The sequence below is a fragment of the Harpia harpyja genome, chromosome 7 (genome assembly GCF_026419915.1).
Source record: "Harpia harpyja isolate bHarHar1 chromosome 7, bHarHar1 primary haplotype, whole genome shotgun sequence".
Taxonomy (NCBI): Eukaryota; Metazoa; Chordata; class Aves; order Accipitriformes; family Accipitridae; genus Harpia; species Harpia harpyja.
In genome coordinates, this window is record NC_068946.1 from 2,757,043 (window position 1) to 2,777,806 (window position 20,764).

The 20,764-nt window shown below is 35.2% G+C and overlaps 1 protein-coding gene across 5 annotated transcripts in view; it reads right to left on the reverse strand.

The window, feature by feature from the left end:
• PRKCZ (protein kinase C zeta) overlaps nt 1–20,764 on the reverse strand; it is a 70,002-nt gene that overhangs the window by 34,611 nt on the left and 14,627 nt on the right. For 2 of the 5 annotated variants that reach the window (XM_052791260.1, XM_052791259.1), the window contains exons 6-7: nt 3,845–3,930; nt 776–907 (exon numbers count right to left, since the gene is read on the reverse strand). In XM_052791260.1, the coding sequence (XP_052647220.1) occupies nt 776–907; nt 3,845–3,930 (218 nt within the window). Of the gene's footprint in view, nt 1–775; nt 908–3,844; nt 3,931–4,047; nt 4,157–18,212; nt 18,367–18,582; nt 18,836–20,764 lie in introns of those variants that run through there. The other 3 variants (XM_052791262.1, XM_052791261.1, XM_052791263.1) reach the window with 3 other exon arrangements.

A 20,764-nucleotide genomic window follows, 5' to 3' on the forward strand; every position in this document is an offset into this window, starting at 1 on the left:
AGAGTAAAGATCACAATACCAAATAGTATTATAGTACATTTGGACACTGGTCTCATTCACAACTCGTGAGACATGTAGGACTACTCCAGTAGGTATAGCAACATGCATAAATAAATTGGTAAAGAATCTAGTAGCGTCAAAACAAATCACATGCAGTACCAATAAAGAAAAATATTGGTTTAAGTTTAGAGTTAGAAAAAACACGATGCAACAACCAGGAAGATACTGGTTACAGTCTGTGATGAGTATGGGGAAGGGCTAAAATTCAGGGATACAGATTAATGTTAAAAGCCTAGGAAAGACACTAGCATTGCCACTGGAATATATGAGGGAAATGGAGAGGATGAGAACAGTACTGGAGAAACTGAGATGGCAAGAACATGAAAGCAACAAACCTTTTTGCAAGCAGTAGTGCAAAAACCACACAAGTGCCTTAGTTCTTAAGGCATTCCCATAGGCTAAAAGAAACAAATGCTACAATTGTCAATGACAACTCTTTATCTGTCTGTAAAATACAGTACTTCTACTGGAGAAGTTAAACTCAAGCTTGCTCACACTTAAATCATATCACAAGTTTTCTTTTCTCACTTTGTCTCTACTGCTTACAACCCAGAGGCTTGTCCTCCACAGACATTTCAGAAACTGAAAACCAAATACCACCAAGTATTATAAATATACAACCACGCACAGCATTTAATTACTTAGGATGCACATCTACAAACAGCAACACAGGACACAGTGAAACACCTTAGCATTGTACAGAATACAAACTTACCATATGCCTTTTGCAGGTCAGTGGAACAAGTATATGACAACGTTTATGGACCAACAGTTTGCAGTTGATACACTTGTAGCCTTGCCTTCCCAGACCCCATATCCTTTCACTGCACTGGCCACAATACGCTCTCTAAAAGCCAGAATGCATATTATCAATTCAATTATCAATTCCTTTCTGTAGGTGAGTAGTTATCTAGCGGCAAGAATCCGCCCTACAAGAACCCATCATAGTCACCTCCTAACAGATGTTCAATAATAATTCTTTTAGAATATCCAGTGTTTCCCTAATAACTGAAGGTTATACTTCATACTTAGAATTCAGATAAATGCAATCCTTTTTCATGAAAGTTAAGAAAACAAGTCTCTCAAGCTTATGGAACATATCACAGCCTAACATTAGCAAATCATTCTTAGAGAGAAAGTATATTTTGAATTTCAGGTTCTGACAGAGGTTACCCAAACAAAACTGACAGGAATTTGTACTACACAAACATGCATAAAAAGCACCCAAATGGACTGCTTTGGAGAACACTGGCACAAAATGTTACAAAAGACAAGTATGAAGAATGTTCTATATCTGCACCTATATACTTTAACAGTGGTAGAACATCAGTAGAGACTTCGCATAATTAAAATTAATCTATCAAGTCTGATGTAAAACCTCTGTATGTTGCACTATTTAATAGAAAAAATACACAGCCTTTTTTATACATGTAACAAAATGGCATTTGAATAAATTAAATCAAAATGAGGACAAATTAAGAAGCCAGACATTCTACTGCTGACTTTAACAGGGCAGGTCTTTAAATTTTTCCATGTGTGTGCTGTGGTCATTTTATCCACTTTACCCAAAGTGCCAAAGAGCAATCTGAGATTCTTCCATACCAGGAAATCACCTAGTCTTAGTTATTCCCTCTACACAGTACACAGGTTGCTAACAGAAGAACTACTCATTATTCCCTATCTGCAAATTTTCTCCAGTAATTACTGTAACAAGCTAAGACATTGCCTATCATTCTGCAATCTGCACATGAAGTCCTGCGCTCATCCCCCATTTCAGGCTTAGACAGAACTCTGCAACTGTCCCAAAGCCACAAAACAGTGAAAGTCTGTTCCTCCCAGCAAACTGCAAGTTAGAGTGCGGTTACTCAGATCCTCAGACTAATGAATCACACAGGGTGTCCTGCCCAAAAGCATTAAGCTACTATAAATCCTTACTAGTAGTATTAGAAAAAATTAAAAAAAAAAAAAAAATTAAAAAAAATCAAGGAATGGATCATTTTTAAAAAACATTTTCTGTATTGCCCTTTTCATATTTTGATAGTTGTAGAAAACAAAACTTAACTACATCTCATTCATCTGTACAGCCAGTCCTCCTTGATCAGGAGAAACCCAAACTGCATTGCCCAGGAAAAAAAAACAAACAACATACTGCCTAATACAAGAGGAAGCCTTGGACATCTATAGCCACTTTTTTCAAAATTCCTGGTCCATCAGAATTCCTTCAGTATTCTTGTATAGGTTTGGCAGCAGTAATATTAAGACTAAATAAAATGTCTTAGGCCCTGGAAATGACATAGAAGAAAATAATCTCATTTACTTCAGTCAGATGCAGGGAAACAAGGGGGGGACGGGGAGGGATGTAGGGGCAGATCCCAAATTCCTTCAGTAGTACAGGTATCCCTCTCGTACCTCTCCAAAACACATACAAATACATCCATAGCGAAGAGTTAACCTTTACATTATGTTAAATAAGATTAAAGTTTAGATTCTTGCATGTGTTCGTTTACCTGAATTATCTGAAAAAATTTTTAAAGGTTATTTTGAAAAAGGAATGAATTCATAAAGTAATACTCCAGTCATAAAAATTCAGTCAATATTAAAATTTGGTATCAAATTCAGTACTACATATACGGCCATAACTTATTATTAATTTATACATTTTAATGTCACATTTTACAGTTCATGTCAACTTTATTACTGACTTCAGTTGGATATGGATTGTGTCCTGCCTTTGTATGATTTCATACAGTTATAACAAAGTAGTCTTGTTTAAGACTGTTGACAAATGGGCATGCTAATAAGGTTTCAAAGTCTTTATATGTATATTCACCATTTGCCTAATTTCAATTAAAACATCATTATCTACAACGTTATGGATTATTAATGTGGCAGGTATGCATTCACAATGTTTCAAAGAAATATGTTTTAACTATGTAGCAAAGCAGCACAAAAAAGTATACGTTTCATACTATAAATTTAAAAACTTGAGTTGGTATACCACATTATACAAATGCATGTTATAATTCAGATATATGACATTTTTCACATGTCTAGTGATAAGATACTGAGTTTTAAGAGGCTCTTCCTTCTCTCAATGCAGTTTTTGGGGTGGGAAGCATTAGGAAAAAAAATACGCTAATTTCATTTTTAAAAAAATGTTACTGCTGAATCAAAATGTTAACTCACCTCACTGTTTTGCATGGAATTCCCAAAAGTGTATACTACATTTGTATATATGCTGCAATACTTAGGCATAATGAGATAAGTGAAGGAGGTGTCTCAGCCTTAAAGCTACATTCACTTGCTCATGTGGATTAAGTCAGATTCTTAACGCAGTTGTATTTTAGCTCAATAAACCAGATATTTTTTTTTCTTAATTAAATTAGGTAATACCTCAGATTCAAAACAGTTAAAGCTAACATCAAGAGCTCTAATCTTTCAGAACAACAAAAAGTACTGAAGGTAAAAGATTATGCTAACATGCAATCAAAATCACATAGAATGGAGAGAAGAAAAGCTGCATCAATTTAAATAGTCACAAAACCAGTTTTTTAGAGGCTTTAAAAAACAATTTCCACCAATCATATATTATTAACTCCATCCCAGATTCAAAGACTTTCAAGTTTTTCTGACCTGAATAACACTGCATAGACCGAGAAGTCACATGAATAAGCATCTTGCTTTTCCTTTCTTTTCAACACTCAAATACAGAAAAAGTACAGACTGAGAAAACAATTACCACAGAACATTACCAAAATCCAACATTTTATGCAATAGTACTCACTCTGTTAAAACGTTTGGCTTGAAACAAATGCCCATTCACTCGGTACAGCTTCCTCCATCTTCTGGCTCCACGTCGGTAGATTGATTCTAAGAAAGAAATTAAAAAGGTGTAAAGCAGCAGCATGGTAGCACAGCAATACCAGAAACACTATGTTAAGCAAGTTGTGACTTAAAACAATCTTGCTTTTCTAAATATCAACGCACAGCTAAAATCCCTGCTGATTTTTTTTCATTATTTTTTTAAAGGCAGACATAAATGACAGCTTCTGCAGGATGTGCTTTCACCACTGCCTCTCCCTTTTCTCTACCCCTGTCTCTTTTTCCTCACATGATCATAATCTTGTTACAGTTTCTTGGCTGCTTGCTGTTTAAGCTCAGGTGAGAGGGACAGATAACTGTTAAAAGAAACAGCTTCCTCTGGTAAAATTACAGTGCTGATCTCACCATGTCACCTTCATGTGTAAACACGTAAAGGGTGTTTGGTGCTAATAATGCTTTAGATATGCAATATTAAAAATGTTACAAGTCTTGAGAGTTACATTATTTGACCTCATTTTTATCTTGCCATTAAACATTACCAAAATATTTCTTCTGTTAGGGAAACACTTCAAGTGCAGGTCTGCAATTATTTCTAATATATTCTAAACATAACAATAAGAAATCATTTAATCTATTTAAGCCAGACTTTCCAAGGGGCCATATGTAACAGTACCTAGCATCTACTCCGAATTACTTTTGTTGCCACTTCTCATGTACGTGCAATTTTTGCGTGACTAGCTAATTAGAGAATTCGAAATTTAATATTAAGTGTTAAAAATGCATTGTGCAACACCAGTCCTACTTAGAGCTACACACAGCTGTAACGGTGACACAGACAACCCCTGCCACATAACCAGGACCAGGAGCTTTCCATAGCAGGCAATACAAGTGGGTACCGGGTGGAGTAGGGAATACAAGGGGAAAAAGAAGGGGGTCACTTAAGCAAAAAATTCAGCAGTGATGTTAAAACTGACAACATATTCCTGCTATCAAGAGGCTAAAAAATTTAAAAAAAAAAAAAAAGTCAGATTTGGCAAGATTTTCATTGCTGAATAATTAGTTCCAACTACATCTATTAAGAGATTCGAGTTTAGGAGTTCTCAAGGTTTACTGTAATATTTAAAGTTAACAGGCATATTTTAGACAGTGAGATAAGTCTGACACATCCCCTTAAACATTTCTAGGAAAAGTATTTTACAGTGTTTTTATGGGTGTTATAATATCCTCTTACTTGAAAAAGAAATGTGAAAGACTAGAATAGCTTTAAAATAATGATATCGAAATAAGAGTTATCTCCAGCAACACGATGAGTTAAGATTTTCCAATACAAAGTTTCATGTATGCCTTTTTAAAAAAAAATTATTTATACTAGTTATAATGCAACTTAACCCAGTTGGCAGCTTGTACAAAATATATTTCACCTACTTCAAACAGAAGAAATTAGTAAGTATGGCAGTTTCATAGGGAATGGAGAACTGAACAGCATAGGAAGTATAAATAACTCCCATCTGAGAAGACAACAGTAAAATACACACTTTTATGATATCTTGTGGATGGCTACATATATGCTATATTTGGTACCTAGGTACACTGGTTCTGACAACCAACTCAGTTTCATAATAAGAGATTGTATTTGGTCAATATGAAACGATCCTCACTTCTTCCCTGTCACCTTAACAGGGTCTATCATAGCACTTTATTATTCTCTTCTAGAAGAGGTGCAGCTTCTCCCTAAGAATCTCAATCAGGAAGTTGAATGGGGTGGGGGGAGTTGTGCTGGATTTTTTTGTTTGTTTTTAAGCTGAGAGTTCAGTATTACGTTAGCTGTTAACGCTATTCTTTAATCAGTCTAATACAAGTGAAACAATCTACAATAACCAATATAGTATGTAGAAAAATACGTAATGTTAACTAAAGCAGCCCATACAACACAGCAAAAAACATGTAAAATAAAAACTTTGATAGACTTGATTGACAAACATCACTACATTCTGACAGAGTATTAAACTGTAAATTTATAATCCTCAGAAGTTAATGCAAAACCATCTTAAAGTTTCATCTTCAATGTTTCTGTCTTTCAATTTTTAAACAGTTAAGTTTTAAATACCCACACCTTAAAGATGAAGTCTTTTTTTCTTTTTTTAAAAAAAAAAAACCCAAACATTTGCATTGTCAAAAGATACTGCAAGTAGTAAAGAGTTTCTTTGTTGAAAAATTATTTTACATTAATATTGAGCAAGCCAAACCCATAGGCTACTGACACACAATGAGTGAACACTGATTGTAATACTGGGCCTGATTTTAGATACTCTATTTTTGTCCTTCAAAAGCAAGACACGTAAAAGTATTGAAGTTTCTGTGACTCCAGAAATCTAAAGTGCCAAATTCGTAAACATTTATATGTTATTCTATTTGCATGTGCAAATGTTTACTTCGCAAGTGTTTGAAATGGACATTATGCTATTAAATGAACTGTTAACACTTTGGAAAAAAAAAAACTTCTCGAAGGAGCTGAAAGACTACATGCCACAGTAGTGGCAAAGATACAGTTACTAGAATAGAGGTATATCACTTGATAATGTTTATTTGACTCATAACTCTTCAAAATCTGCCAAATACAAACTTTAAAGCAAATTAAAAAAACCCTGCTCTTCCTAAGTGCAAAGAAAATTTAAATGAGATCCTAGCAAAACTATTGCAAAGTTTTTGCCTATAAATATGCTTAAACACAAACATCAATGAAAAACTGTTCCACCATTTGTAGGATGACTTTTCACCAAGAGAAAAAACTTCACAAGGATTTTTTCCAAAATAGCTAATTGATTCATTAGACAAAGCACCATATGGAGACAACCTAATACATCTGTGTTCCGAACGTTAGCTTATCACTGACATGAGGAATATTAAGTGAATGATAAGTTAACGAGCAGCTTGTGCTGAAGAAGTCTGTAAATAAAGGAGCAAGTCACTTCCCTAATTAACAATAAATATTAAATCAAAGTCAGGGTTTTATATCATATACTTGTGAGGCAACAGTCTAGCAAAAACTGAACTTAATATAGCACAGCTTTAAAAAGCAGGAACACCTACAATTTACTGCTATGACTACCACTGATTCAGTGTAGGGTCTAAGGCAAATCAGTTCCTATTCCCTGTCTCTAAAAGGGGCCAAGGTAAAAAATGACAAAACAGCAACCATTGTAAGACACGCCTTTATATCACAAGTTCTATTATTATTATTACACAGTAAGATTAAATTTACATGACAGAATAATATGTTCTTAGTATTATCAATAAGAGTATTCATTTTTGTAATCTATATTCAGTCAGTGGCACAAAGTCTAGTTGGAATCCAGTGACTATCAGCGTACTCCAGGGGACAATACCGGCTCCAATCCTGTTCAACATCCTCATTAGTGATCCGGACGGGGCAGAGCGTACCCTCAGCGAGTTCGCTGATGACACAAAACTGGGAGGAGTGGCTGATACGCCACAGGGCTGTGCTGCCAGAGAGACCTCAACCCCTGAAGAATTGAGCAGGCAGGAACCTCACGAAATTCAGAGGTAAGTGCAAAGTCCTGCACCCAGGGAGGAATAACCCCATGCACCAGTATATGCGAGGGGCCGACCAGCTAGAAAGCAGCTTTGAAGAAAAGGACCTGAAACACAGGAGGTTCCATCTGAACATCGGAGTGAGGTTGCAGAGATATTCAAAAGCCGTCTGGACATGATCCTGGGCAACCTGCTTGGAATAACCTACGGAACTGGACTAAAACGTGTATTCTAAGTATCCAATAAAGCACTCATGAAAGAGGACATCCTCCCTAAAAATTCACTTAAGGATAAAATGGCAGATTATAAAAAGGAGTTTGGGCTTTTAATATCATTATTATTTTGAAACATTATCAGCTTCAAAAATCCTAACTAGAGCTATACTAGATCAAAGAAGCCATCCTGAACAATAAACAGATTCTTAAAATGGCAGTAGGTATGTATCTTGAAAAAAGAAACAATTTATAGTCAGTGTTCTGTGTGAACAAAGCTCTTATCTTAGTACGCTTTTCATCCCTACACTTCATATGGGAAAAGGATTTCCATGATTCTTGATAACCAAGAACTAAAACAAGTTTTTACAGCCATGATTGATTCCAGACACCTAGAAAAAGGAATGCAATCACAAAAGCATGAGTATTTAATTACTGTGTTTAATGAGAAGGCCTACTTTTTAATTTATTTTACAATACACATCAGTTAACTCATTAAGGACTTTGAGTTAGCTGCTTGGAGGCTGAAGGAGATATCATACCCCTAATTAAACAAAGTAATCTTTCCTCTCTGATTGATATTAAAGACAAGCCTTTGCCTAACAAAAAAATAAAAATTTTAAATATTAATTTTGTATGTGAACAAGTTTAGAGGAAAACTCAAAAGATAATTCAAGCTGCTAACAGGGATAACAAATTTTTATTGGGGAACACAAATATATATTCTAATTACAATTAAGGTACCAAACTTTATCTGCTTCCAGGATTGGAAAATTGGAGGACAAGAAAAAGAGATTGTTTTTCATGTTAAGATTACAAGGGAAATAAAAATATTCAAACTGAATGCCTGAAACAAAATTAACCAGCTGTCTCTACATAAAAAGCAGTGTGAAGCGACTGTTGCTGTTGTGCAATTCTTCCCTCTGTTGTCAAGCTGTGCAACTACATCGCTAACAGTAATGCACAATGAACCTTGTAAATATATTTAATATTGTTTTTTCAAAGACATTCCCTAGGGTTGGGTTTTTTTCATCTTTTAAAAAATACTGTAGAAAAAACTTTTAAGAAAAAATACACAAAAAAAATTAATTGTGGATAAATATGGATGAGCAATTTGTCTATTGTTCAGTGTTCATTACAAATTTACTCATCTGCAGAAGATACTCCCCCAATTCAATAATGACCTCCTCAGAACTTAGCAGAAAGGATGTGAACCTTGCCTTTGGAAATGTAACTTGGTAAAGTAAGGAGAAATAGAAGGCACAATTACTTTTCAAGTGACAACCTTCCCAGCACTGGAGAAAAGAAAGAATTTAAAAGATAGGCCCAACCTGCCCCCAAGCCCAAAATATTATTTTTCCATCTGAAAGCTTAGAAATGCTTATATCTTCCAGAATATGTAAGAAACTTCATCAGTTGTCTGAAAAGTGTGGTTTGCACCAATGAATGGCAGTAAGATGGCCACAAAAAAATTATTTCCTCTGCATTTGGATTTACAAATGCAATTCCAGAGTCTGCTTTTATGTGATCAAACTATAATGAAATCTTTTACTATACTAAGCACAGAGATAATTTGCTATTGCTGCAAATCACTTCTCAGAGATTAATGCAACTTGTTTACAGGCCAATTACATTGCCTGCCAGCTGGACAGTATGAGAATGCCCAGTTTTTGTTTTGTTCTTTTAATGTTTTGCTGAGCAGACAAGTGAGCATTCTTTCAAAACCAACTCATGAATTACAAGTAGGAAATTGAAATTGGTATTTCAGATAGACTCTGAATTAGATAAAAAGATTACATATAAAAATAATTACACATAAAGATAGAATAAACTTTGGGAAAGTAAATTCTAAAGAACTTTGATAGTATGTTGGTTCACATATCTGTTACTTAATATGTCCCAAAGAGTTAAACTGAAACAATAAAACTGCTTTCCGAAGCACATAACAGACATACATTGTATGGGATGTGAACTGGCTCCTCTTTTTATTATGAATAAGCTGCTCTGTACAATTGCCGTTCCTTTTCAGAAGTTAGAAAAGTAAAAGAGTATCCTTAACAATATACAGGTATTAAGTGCTTTCACCTCTTGAAGTTATTCAAATGGTCAGAAGACAGCATTTTGTTTTTTATTTAATTTAACTTAAAACTGATTAGCAGTTGGGGAACCGTATCCCCGTCCTTCTTTTCTTTTTCAACAGACACTAAAATTAACTACAAAGTCAGATCAACCTCTATTTAAAAAAAAACCAAAACCAAAACCAAGCACAATTAAGATAGCAATAATGACAAAGGAAGTGTACTATATACAGCATCAGCAGAGAACCAGTAAGGAAATAAAACTCAGTACAGTTATTATAGAACAGTAATATTTACCCAGCATTTATTGCAACACAGCTAGAATACTGTTTGAATATCCTATTCCCCACTGACTTAGAAGGGGGTCAACTGACTCCCACTTGAGGACTGCTAGGTGGAAAACCTGTCCTCCATACACACTGTTTTCTCATGCATGATCTCTTGGCTGCTTGTATTCATATCCTTCTGTTAAAATGGCTCCACGCCATTGCAAGGTTATAAGTCACATTTATGAAGACAATGCCAATAAAAACAGAGCTAACATCTCATTTTGAAGAAGTCTCTGCTGCGCTGGTGCTGTATGCCCCTTTAGATCAAATCACACCTGTTAAGGCCTTATGCTCTTTCTTGGTCTCCAAGTTAAAAAGCTCATCATGAATGACAATTAGAAAATCTGGATTGCCTTGTCATTAAAAATACCAATTGCATTCAAAATACATGAGAAAATTAAGAAACAAAGGGATCTAAAAAAGAGGGATCTAAAAAATATTTTTAAAACACAGGCTTTCACCTTCAAACAAAAAATACCACCTTATATTCACAGAAATACAAAAAAAATAAAACATTTAGGCAATACATAAGTTGTCCTTAAAAGTTCCCTTTACTTGTGATCAACCAGAAAAAAAAATTGTGGATGAGGCCTCAAGAGATGCACCTCACAGAGACACCCAGTGTGGAAGACAACAATGCATCCTACCAGAACAACAAGCAAGATAGTTACTTCAGCTCTCAAACAGGAGACATCCACGGATTTGACCTAATATCTCTTGAGCAAAAGCAAATAATCAACCAATACTTTAAAAGATATATCTAAACATTTAGCAGCAAATACAGTTTACAGAATTATTCCTTGAAAATTGTAACGGAAATGTAACCCTCCAACAATCACAGCAAACAAATGCACGAGATAACTTGGCATGTTTCTGCCAAACAAACAAAAAAATAAATGAAAGTCTTTAAAAAAATCTCATAATAAGATATAGCAAAACCCCACATTTTTAATTGATCCAGATTGCCTTAACATCAAGTATAAGAACTGTAATTGTTTTGGTTAGGCCGCTGAGTGCAGTAAGTCCCACAGCTAAAGTGGCCATCTGTCTGGCTTGGATACAAGTTAGGCGATGCACAGGACGGACAGTTATAACTTGAACCTCATGCAAAACTGAACATCAGCACAGAAAGATTGCTCAATTTAACATATCTACATCACATTCAACAATGTTTCTTTTCATTAAAGACTGCTACACATGTAAGAGTTGAACAGTTGAATATGCTTGCAACATTACCAAGATGGATAAATCTGGTATTAAACTAGGATAAAAATAGGATTCTCCCGGTCACTTGGTGGAGAAATTGCAGCAACTTTGGGTGATCCACTTACTTCTGTATTGAATTCTAGAATGCCAACTGTGAAGTCAATCACAGAATCTGAATTCTCTTTTTACTTGTGAGACTAACCATTATTAACTAATCACTAACCTTTAAGCATACAACTCGGTGACTAACAGCACAGAGTTTACTCATACCTTATTACCTAGCCAAAGCAAAAATGTTTGTCAATTAAGTGAAAACAAATTTGGTATTCATGCATCAAGACAGTTGTTTGCTGAAAAGTGTTGATTTAAGTATACAATGATACATTGACCTGTATACAGGGTCTATAGAAGCTTTTGTACTCTTTCCAGCATATACTAATGAACTTAAATTTTCATTTTCTTTGGAAGGAGGGTAATTATTTTGGAACCAAATGCCAAAATAATAGCATTACAGGACAAAATAATAGAGGAGAGCATTATTTTACTAGCATTATTTTAAAATCCTTCTTAACCAAAAACCCCAAGAATTTAAGATGGCTGATGTACAGGAAAAAGGGTATCACTTAAAATATTTTAAAGTGGCTGAAGGTATTTATGCTTTCAGTATCCAAAAGACACTTCATTACTTCACAAGGCTTTTTCTTACTGCTTGTTGAAGAAATAACTTGGAACTCGAACACATTTTTCTACGCAAGGCTCACGTCTCTTCTATAAAGATCCTAATTTTGCAATCCACTATCAGAATTTTATGATTTTGTGGAATTTATCAGACATACTTGAAAATAACATAGCAAAGTACACAAAGTGTCACTCAAGAAATCCTCACAAATTCAGTTATGGTATGCTACTCCAGGAGTGAAGATGTCCCGATTATGAGGATCTCGGTGCATGTCAGTGATCACAATCTGTTGTATGTCCTTCTCAGCGTCTCTTGCTGACATGTACGGATTTTGCAAGGCTGTCCTTAACACAGGATAAAATGATGCTGTATTTGTTGCTCTAATTTGAAAGAATATGTTATGAAAAGGGACAGAAGACAATTGGTGGTGGATCCATACTTCTGAAGATGATTAATATTTTTGTTTAGGAAAGAAAAAGTTCAAATTTTCCCTTCTCTAACATGACCTTCTATGCAATTTTAAACTTTACACCCTTTCATGATGTGTCTCCTGTCTACAAAACCACAGTGGTTACCTGCACCACAAAACCAAGCTTGCACTGCATTGTAATAAAAGTCCAAAAGGCTTCTTTTGATGACTGCATCTTATAGTGTCCCAAAATAAAAATCACTTCCATTAAAAGATTTACTACAATGAAAACCGCATTTAATGTTCTATTAACATGAATTAAGATCTGCATTAAAATGTTTTTTAATCAAGCTGAAAGAGTACTGAACCAGTACTTAGGTAAATTAAATAATTAAATTTAAATAACTTAGGACTCAAGTAGATCAAAATGAAGTTCTGAATATTTAAGCGATCTGTAGCAAAATAACTTCAGCAGGAGATGAAGCATTTCTTTAGTATTAAACTCCATTTATGCAAGAGACCCCTGAGCAGTATTCTACTTACCCGAACTTATAAACTGGCACCTTCATGTAGGTATATTTTTATCCACACATTGCTCATTTTTCACGTTTACAAATTTTACATCTTCAACTAAACCTCTATAATTTGTATTTAGCAAGCACTTAATGCAACAAAGCCCAGATTAATGAAGCAGAACACATTCGACTTTTCTAGTCTACATCTGCATCCACTTTGCAGGCCACTTTTTTTTTTTTTTTTTTTTTTTTAAAAACAAACTTCTATGTCTCATTACATACATGAAGTACTACTTTCTATTATAAATAAAAGCCTGGTAACAGAAAGCCTGTCTTCTATACAATCTGAAATTACCGAAGGCTGCAAACAGAAGCAAGGAGCAACCCCATGAAGTTTCCTGCAGGAATTTGGTTCTACTTTATGTTATCAGTAGCCTGCATGATTTAAGACTTGCTAGGGAATCTTAATCTAGACTTGACACTACACATTTTCTAGAACAAGTTAATCCTTTGAGTACACATGATTCATATCTATTGGTAGCTAAAAGGTATGAGAATTCCAGTTCTTTTTGTGACTGAGTTCGACAACAATCAGAATAAACGGAATCCAGTTTGTCGAAGTGTGGTCAGTTAAAACTTGGTCAGTACAAATCTTCACCTAGTCTCATTTTTTATCCTAAATGACAAGTTGTAACATGTCTATCGAAAAGGTTGGAGGGGAAAAAAAAAAAGCTAACTACTGACAAATCCTCTAGAAAACATTTTAGAAGACTTCATTTTAAAAGCCCCACTTCTTGTCCTGTAGGAAACTGATTTCGCTTAATTTGTGCCATACATGATTTTTAAATTAATTGTATCATATTTCATCAGCTGTCTTTTTCTACATTGAAGTCCTAGTCTTGCTCTCCTTGCATTGAAACCTTTCCATAGATTTGGCTGTGGCCCATCTTGTACACCTGATTTTCCCCTTATTTCAGTTACCTGTACAACTCTTTGTATTTTGAACCGCTATTGAAAATCAAGCTGATCACAGAACTACCACGTGTTTCCAGAACCTGTGCTCAGAATGAAATGGAAATTAAAATTAGCTACTACCTCCCCCCCACTTAAGCAATGCATTTACCATGGGCTGTTCATAACTACTTCTCATGAAAAGCGTGGAGTTACTATTTTTTAGATTGTTACCATTTGTATTAAATTGATGTTATTTCTTAAGGTTTTGTTCCAGTGCACATCGAATTACTTGATTTGCCCTCAAGTGATAGGCACCAACACCTATTTGATTAGATCATCACTAAAAATGCAAAACTGTTCAAAAAACCCCACCAGCTATTCAAAATGGATTTAACATTTATTTCAAATTCATAAAGCTTTTATATGGTGGCCTTCACAGTGCCCTTGAAACCATTATTTGGTTCCTACAGTCTCAGTGTTAGGACACATTTTCTGAGTCAAGCTATTTTCCTTCACAGCATGGTTCCATTGCTTCAGCTTATGATCCACTCTAAAACAGTTCCATTTCCCTTCCCAATGTTTACATTATTCCAGTGTTAGTAGAACGACAGAAACTCAGTTTAGCTATTACTTCATAAAGGTGTACTTTATCTTTCCTAAGAAACCAGACTCCTGAGCATATTTCTCTGAATTCTTTCCAATTTAATCAGTTGTCTGCTAATATTATACCCAGAAAAGTATGCAATACCTCAGTATGACAGAGGACACTATTACCTTGCAACAGGACTAACTCTCCAGATCTACTGCTTTTCAGTCTGACAGTTTTGACACATCTGTACCTCACAGTACCTTATTCTGCTTCTTATCAGGAGGAAAGCAAGTTGAAATTAAGTGCACATAGTGCCCATTCTTATATCACAATTTGAGTTCTATGAATTATGCTCAGTTTTTTTCATTCAATAAATAAAACTAATCTCTGAGAGATTCTCCCATTGGTACTTTTACTCCTAATTTTCCTCATATACTATGTGGATATAGCATTTGTACATTTCACAAGTATAACATAAGAAGTAGAGTTTGCAGCAATGTAAAGTATCACTAAACTTATCATTATTTAGTGACAGTAGCTAGATAAAAACATCTGAATAGCTTCAGGAGTTACTCATCATAGCCATTAATATTCTGGATTAAATGATTATAAACTAATTCTAACAGCAAACTGAGTAAGTCTTCCAGCTTAGTTAATTCTTTTCTTTTATGATGCAGAAAATTACTGTTTCCCAAGAAAGCAACCTTCCATCCTAGAGCTTCTCATCCTTATGGGGAAAAAAAATTGCGTACGATACAGTCTTATGTACCTGCCCTTTCATCTGGTCTGTCAATGCAAAGCTATAGTGTTTAACATGTTAAAGAAAGCATGTTTAAATCTTTCAAATTAGTGATGGTATTTGTCTTTCAGCTTTTGGAAGGGGGCTTTCAACTCGCTCCACAGAGGAAAGGAAGACAATTGTACCAGATCTGCAAAGTTTACAAACTGCTTCCCACCTAAACCCCTTTTGACTTCTACTGTGCTCTCCATTATCTGTGTATAATACGAGATCTGCTGTGTAAAATCATTTTATGATAGCTATTCCTTCTAACAAGTTTCAAGTAACATTGAGATAGCTTGTAGTGCTATTGTTAAAAACAATGATTGCACCTTGACATTAATGGATCAGTTCCAATCCCAGACCTATTGTTTCAGGCTCTACAATATCAATTTTACTTACTGCCTGCCTGAGGTTTTCCCTCCTTTGCAATCCCTATGGGTAAGAATAGTTTTTATCAGAGTTGACAATCACAGGGCATCTGTACCTGCTTTACTGAAGAATGCAGTAGGTAACCTAAATTATAGGAAGAAGCATATAATACTATTATTATTATTAGAAAGAGCGTGTTATTGTAAAAGTAAAGAGGACTGTACTAAAATCTTGGAGTTTTGCCTTCAAATAGTTTGTTTCCTTTTCAATACTTCCCCAGTTAATAATTAAAGGACAAGCACATACAGATGCAGAAGAATTAGTAATGGAACTTCAGAACTACAAATGAGGTGCTTTCCAGTCACTATTGAGGATCTCAGTTTTTCGTTTTTCCCACTATCCAAGTCACTACCTTCCCCCTGTGGTTTAAGGACAGAACTGCATAGTCTGTTCCACCCTTAACTCTTGCACTGACAGTGATGATTAGGACTCGCATGCCTGTTCTGAAAACAACCCTTTCAGCATGCCTGAATTTAGCTGCTTTTTGCTTGTTTACTTCAGGAGATTTATTTACCATCCAGATTTGTACTGACAGCAAGTCTTCAGAGGCTAGCCAACTGCTGTCACTACTTAGTCTTACAAGGCTTCACTTCTGAAGTGCTCTCCATTTCAAATTAGCAGCACCCAAAAATCTCTCACAAAATCTGGTTTCCTACACAGCAACTCAAAAATCCAAGAGATAAACGTTGAAGAGTCCATTTATCTGCCCTGCAGGCCTCTACTGCTATTTCTGTGGCTCAGTTAAATATTAAAAACCATAACCCGCATAAAGCAACTAATTTTAAAAAGTATTACACAGAATCCCATGTATAATATATAATTAACCTTGACCATATCATTTAAAAGGTTACACATTAAATAGCTCTTTCAAGCCACTGAAACAGACAGGCCTAACAAAGGTTTAAGAGGCTCACAGACGTCCACTAATTCCAACAAATAACACAAAAGGCTTCATCACCTTCTTGCCAATTTAGTTACCCCAAATACCTGTATATCAAAAGTGGATTTACCAACTTATGAGAACTATATAGATTGGAAGTATGAGACATTACACAGGGGAACGGAGCCAGACATTACATTCAAGAGAAGTTTTCTAAAACCGGATGACATCTTTCCTGCATGATTATACTATATTCTGAGCAATAGCTAAGAGGGGTGTGCGTGGAATAAATAAAACCAAACCAAAACAAAACAAAAAAGCCACACACACTATTTGTTATGACGCTTAAAAAACTAACCCAAGCATTCCTTATTCCATTGTATTTTTAGTTTATAGTTTACAAATTGGTATACAAACATCTGCTAAGACATCCAGCATCTTAAAGTAAGGTAAGATATCAAAGGGAGGCCTAGCTCTTTATTCTTCACTGGATGTTTCATAGCTAAGAAAAATGTTGAAATTATTTTAGAATTAAAAACATTAAATGATTATAAGCAAAACAGACCTTTAACTACAATTCTGTTTTCAGTAACTTACCCTTTCTCATAATCTGTATGTGTATTTTTTCAAATATGCCACATAGGAAAAAAACCAAACATGGTACACAGTTAAGACAGAGGAATAGATTTCAGGTATTCTTGAGAAACTATGACACAGCTATTTTCAATTCCTAAGCAACAATACATCTTACATCAAAAAAAGTACAATTTTCCCCTCAGTCAGTTCAATTACTAAAAACCAGGAGAGGGTTACTAGCAGTTTCAAAATTGCCTAATTATCCAGTGCAATCCAATCTATGTCTTCAGAACAGTCTCTATAGTCGCAATAGTTCCTTTCTTCATTGGGGGATGAAATTGGTTCACGTGCTCTGAATAACCTAATCACTACTGCCAATACAGTAACAAATGAAGGGAAAAACCTGCCTCATGAGCTAGAAAAATATTTACAGGCCACACTACTGTAGCAAGAAGCCTTTTAGAGCTATTTTGTAGTATCAGGCAGAATATAAAGCAAAACCAAATATCTATACCTAAAATAAAATAGCTCTCAACAATAATTAGGTTAGTAAGATACCTTTACTCAACCCTATGATGAAATTTTCAAGAAAGACGGCTTGGGGAAAAATGAAGTCCAAACACCTAATGCTAAAATACTGAGCAGATAAACAAAGAGCATAAGAGACATCCACAACACAGTGTAATCATTACCAAAAAAAAAAAAAGCAGCAAAACAAGCCAGAAATATTAGATAATAAAAACATTAGCCTATTGTCATACTAATGCCATAGGTACTTATACATTAAAAACATGTTAATTCTCTTCTGTGAAATTATTTAAAGGTTTCCTAGTCTGCATTCTTCTATTTAATGAAACCAAAAATTTGTTAGCACTAGCTACCCAAATCCAAGATTCATTTTAACATTAAATACACACAGCTATTTGTTCGTTTATAAAAATGCAGAAGTGTACTAGCACAGTTTATTCTGACAATATTAGAAACTAAGTAAGCCTTAAATCAAAACAAGTATTTCACAATTAAAAAACATCCAAGACAATCCACTAAACACAATTCAACAAAAAGGCCTCAGAAAACGATGCTTCTAAATCGTTAATCTTTACATCAGCAATCTTACAATAAACAGGCCCTGAACACATACCGTCAGGGTTTTTTGGATACATTTCTTTCATTAATCTCCAATATTAGCAGCAGCAGCATCACTCACTCTTCTGTTCTTTTCCTCCTAAAATACATTCCCCAGGAGTCCTTTCAATGCAATTTTATCAGCATTTCTGAGAGGTCTCTCAGCCACATCCCTACGCACAAGAGGCAGTAGGAATCTCTGCATTTGTAACAATCTATGGCTGCAAAGGAGGGTGGTAGGCAAAGCAACTGTATCATAACCAAAATGCTGAGTTCTATTATCTACTGCACCACACGTACACACATACTGCATCAATGGCCTCAATTCATAACAGCAATCACAATGATGATACATAAAATCTACAGAAAAAGCATGCATTACTCACTGGGTTTTATTCTTTAGCTTCTTCAGCATGTAATTCTTTACGCTTTACAATGTAGTAGGTATGAAATGAAACATTTTCCCTTTATTCCACTGATGCCGCTGTTTGAATACCATTAGATACCAAGGACAATAGGCAGGATCAGCTCGAACATTAAGAGCAAATATTTAATGGAAGACTGGTTACCCCCGTCTCTCCCTTTCACATCTCTGCCTCATGTATCCAGGCACGGGTGGTACTGGCTCCCTTGAGAGGCTGTAGCTAGCAGCTGAGGCACAAACTAAAACATGGCATGGATGTCAAGGAGCTGATGTCACAAAAACAAGTATTTCTCTGATAAAACCGGCAATTCCATTAGGGAAGTCCTACAAATCGATAGAAATTGTTCAGCTGAACATGCTTTGTTATTCAATGCACTGCAGCACCAAGAGCGATAAATCAGATCAAGATCTGCCAGTGTAAATAAGCTGAGACTACAATAACTAAGTTATAAAACTGCCAATCAGATACTGTGCTTTGTATCAGGGTATCAGGAAGGCTATCACTTATGAGCACAGAGGAGAAATACACACCTCAACATTTCAGAAACAACCTTCTTTAATATCAATTCCAAAAGAATAGCTCATCTGCTAAAAAAGTAAAAGTAAAAGTATTTTTAAAGACAAGAGACTGGCCTAAAAGTCTGCCATCTTTATCAGGAAACATTGTGATAAAGCATCCAAGGCTCCAGTCCAGCAGATGCTAGAAACGCCTACGAGGGGTCACATTCAATATCTGGGAAGAGATGCAAGACGTTTTAGAAATCCTGCCACCTCACCCACATAGCAGCACTGCCATTCCCGTCTGTGGGGATGGGTTAACTGTCTTGCTGAAGGTAAAAGGTTCTGTTTCTACAACAGCAGCAGTACATTTATAATGGGAGCTGGGTCTGGCAGGGAGAAGAGAAAGTGCAAAAATTCAGGAGCAAAAGGAATACAGAGACAATGCAAGTTCAGATGCTGGGGACTGTGCAAATTCTAATCTTACAGACAGCATCACATCAATATAAGGTAGGTTCTTCAAGCACAAAAAGAACTTTTCTTAAGGCATGCAAATAGAACTGAAATATTAGTCAGATGGTTTATCCCAGTAATGGATTACATGCATTTATTTCAAGCTTTGCTGGCTGGTACAATCTCAAAACCCTATCAATTTCACAAATGTCCAGGACAGCCTGCAACTGTATTACTAGATTTCAACATAAATGCAAAACATTCGGTATGTATTTCTGCACTCTTCTTCCAAAGCATAATTGTTCTCAAGGAACTGGAAAGAAAAACCTATAATTCTACAGAAATTCACCACAAAATACCTGCAATTCAGAAGATCACATACTATTAGAAACAGTCACTCTATGACCCAATATAAACAAGCCTGAGCAATACATTGCAAGTGAAATTATTTTGGAATTGAATAGTTTTGTTTAAAAATTCCATTTCAAACTGTCCACAGTTCTGTAACAAACTAGAAGTCCACACTTAGAGACTGCTAATTTAAGTAGAAGCCCATTTTGGACAGAGCAACTAGTTAACTGTTTATTTGTCTCTGGAAATAACTTGAGGCAAACTCACAAGTTCCACAAGCTCCTTTATGGTGTAAACATGATGCTCTAGAAAACCGCATATGTGATATCCTCATTTTTTAAAAGGATTTCCTATGAACATAACTATGGTGATAAAGCCAAGTAAAAAAAGAATTTGAAACATACCGAATATTTTCTGAACAAAGGACAATATTTTAGTCCTGTCAAAATAAACAGTCCTCTCAATAAACTATATATCACCAATATCATAATATTTCCATACAGTCTAAGTGCAATGCAGATATTTGTTGTATACCTTTAGCCAACAAGCAATAACACTGAATGCATTAGTTTATGCTAAATTAGCACCGATACAATTTAATACATCTGTTGTAAAACAATTTGAAAATAATTACAACTAGGCCACAATACCAGATTTCCATGCAGGCCCCATGGATGCAAAGAGGCAATATGCACTGAATTAATTCATTAAATTATGAGAAACCTGACCACAAATCACTTACCAAGCACATCCTACTAAACAAGACTTTTTAAACAATCAAAGTATGATTCAACATGACCTGTAAAACCACGCAGGGAGAAATACCTTACAGACGGAATAAC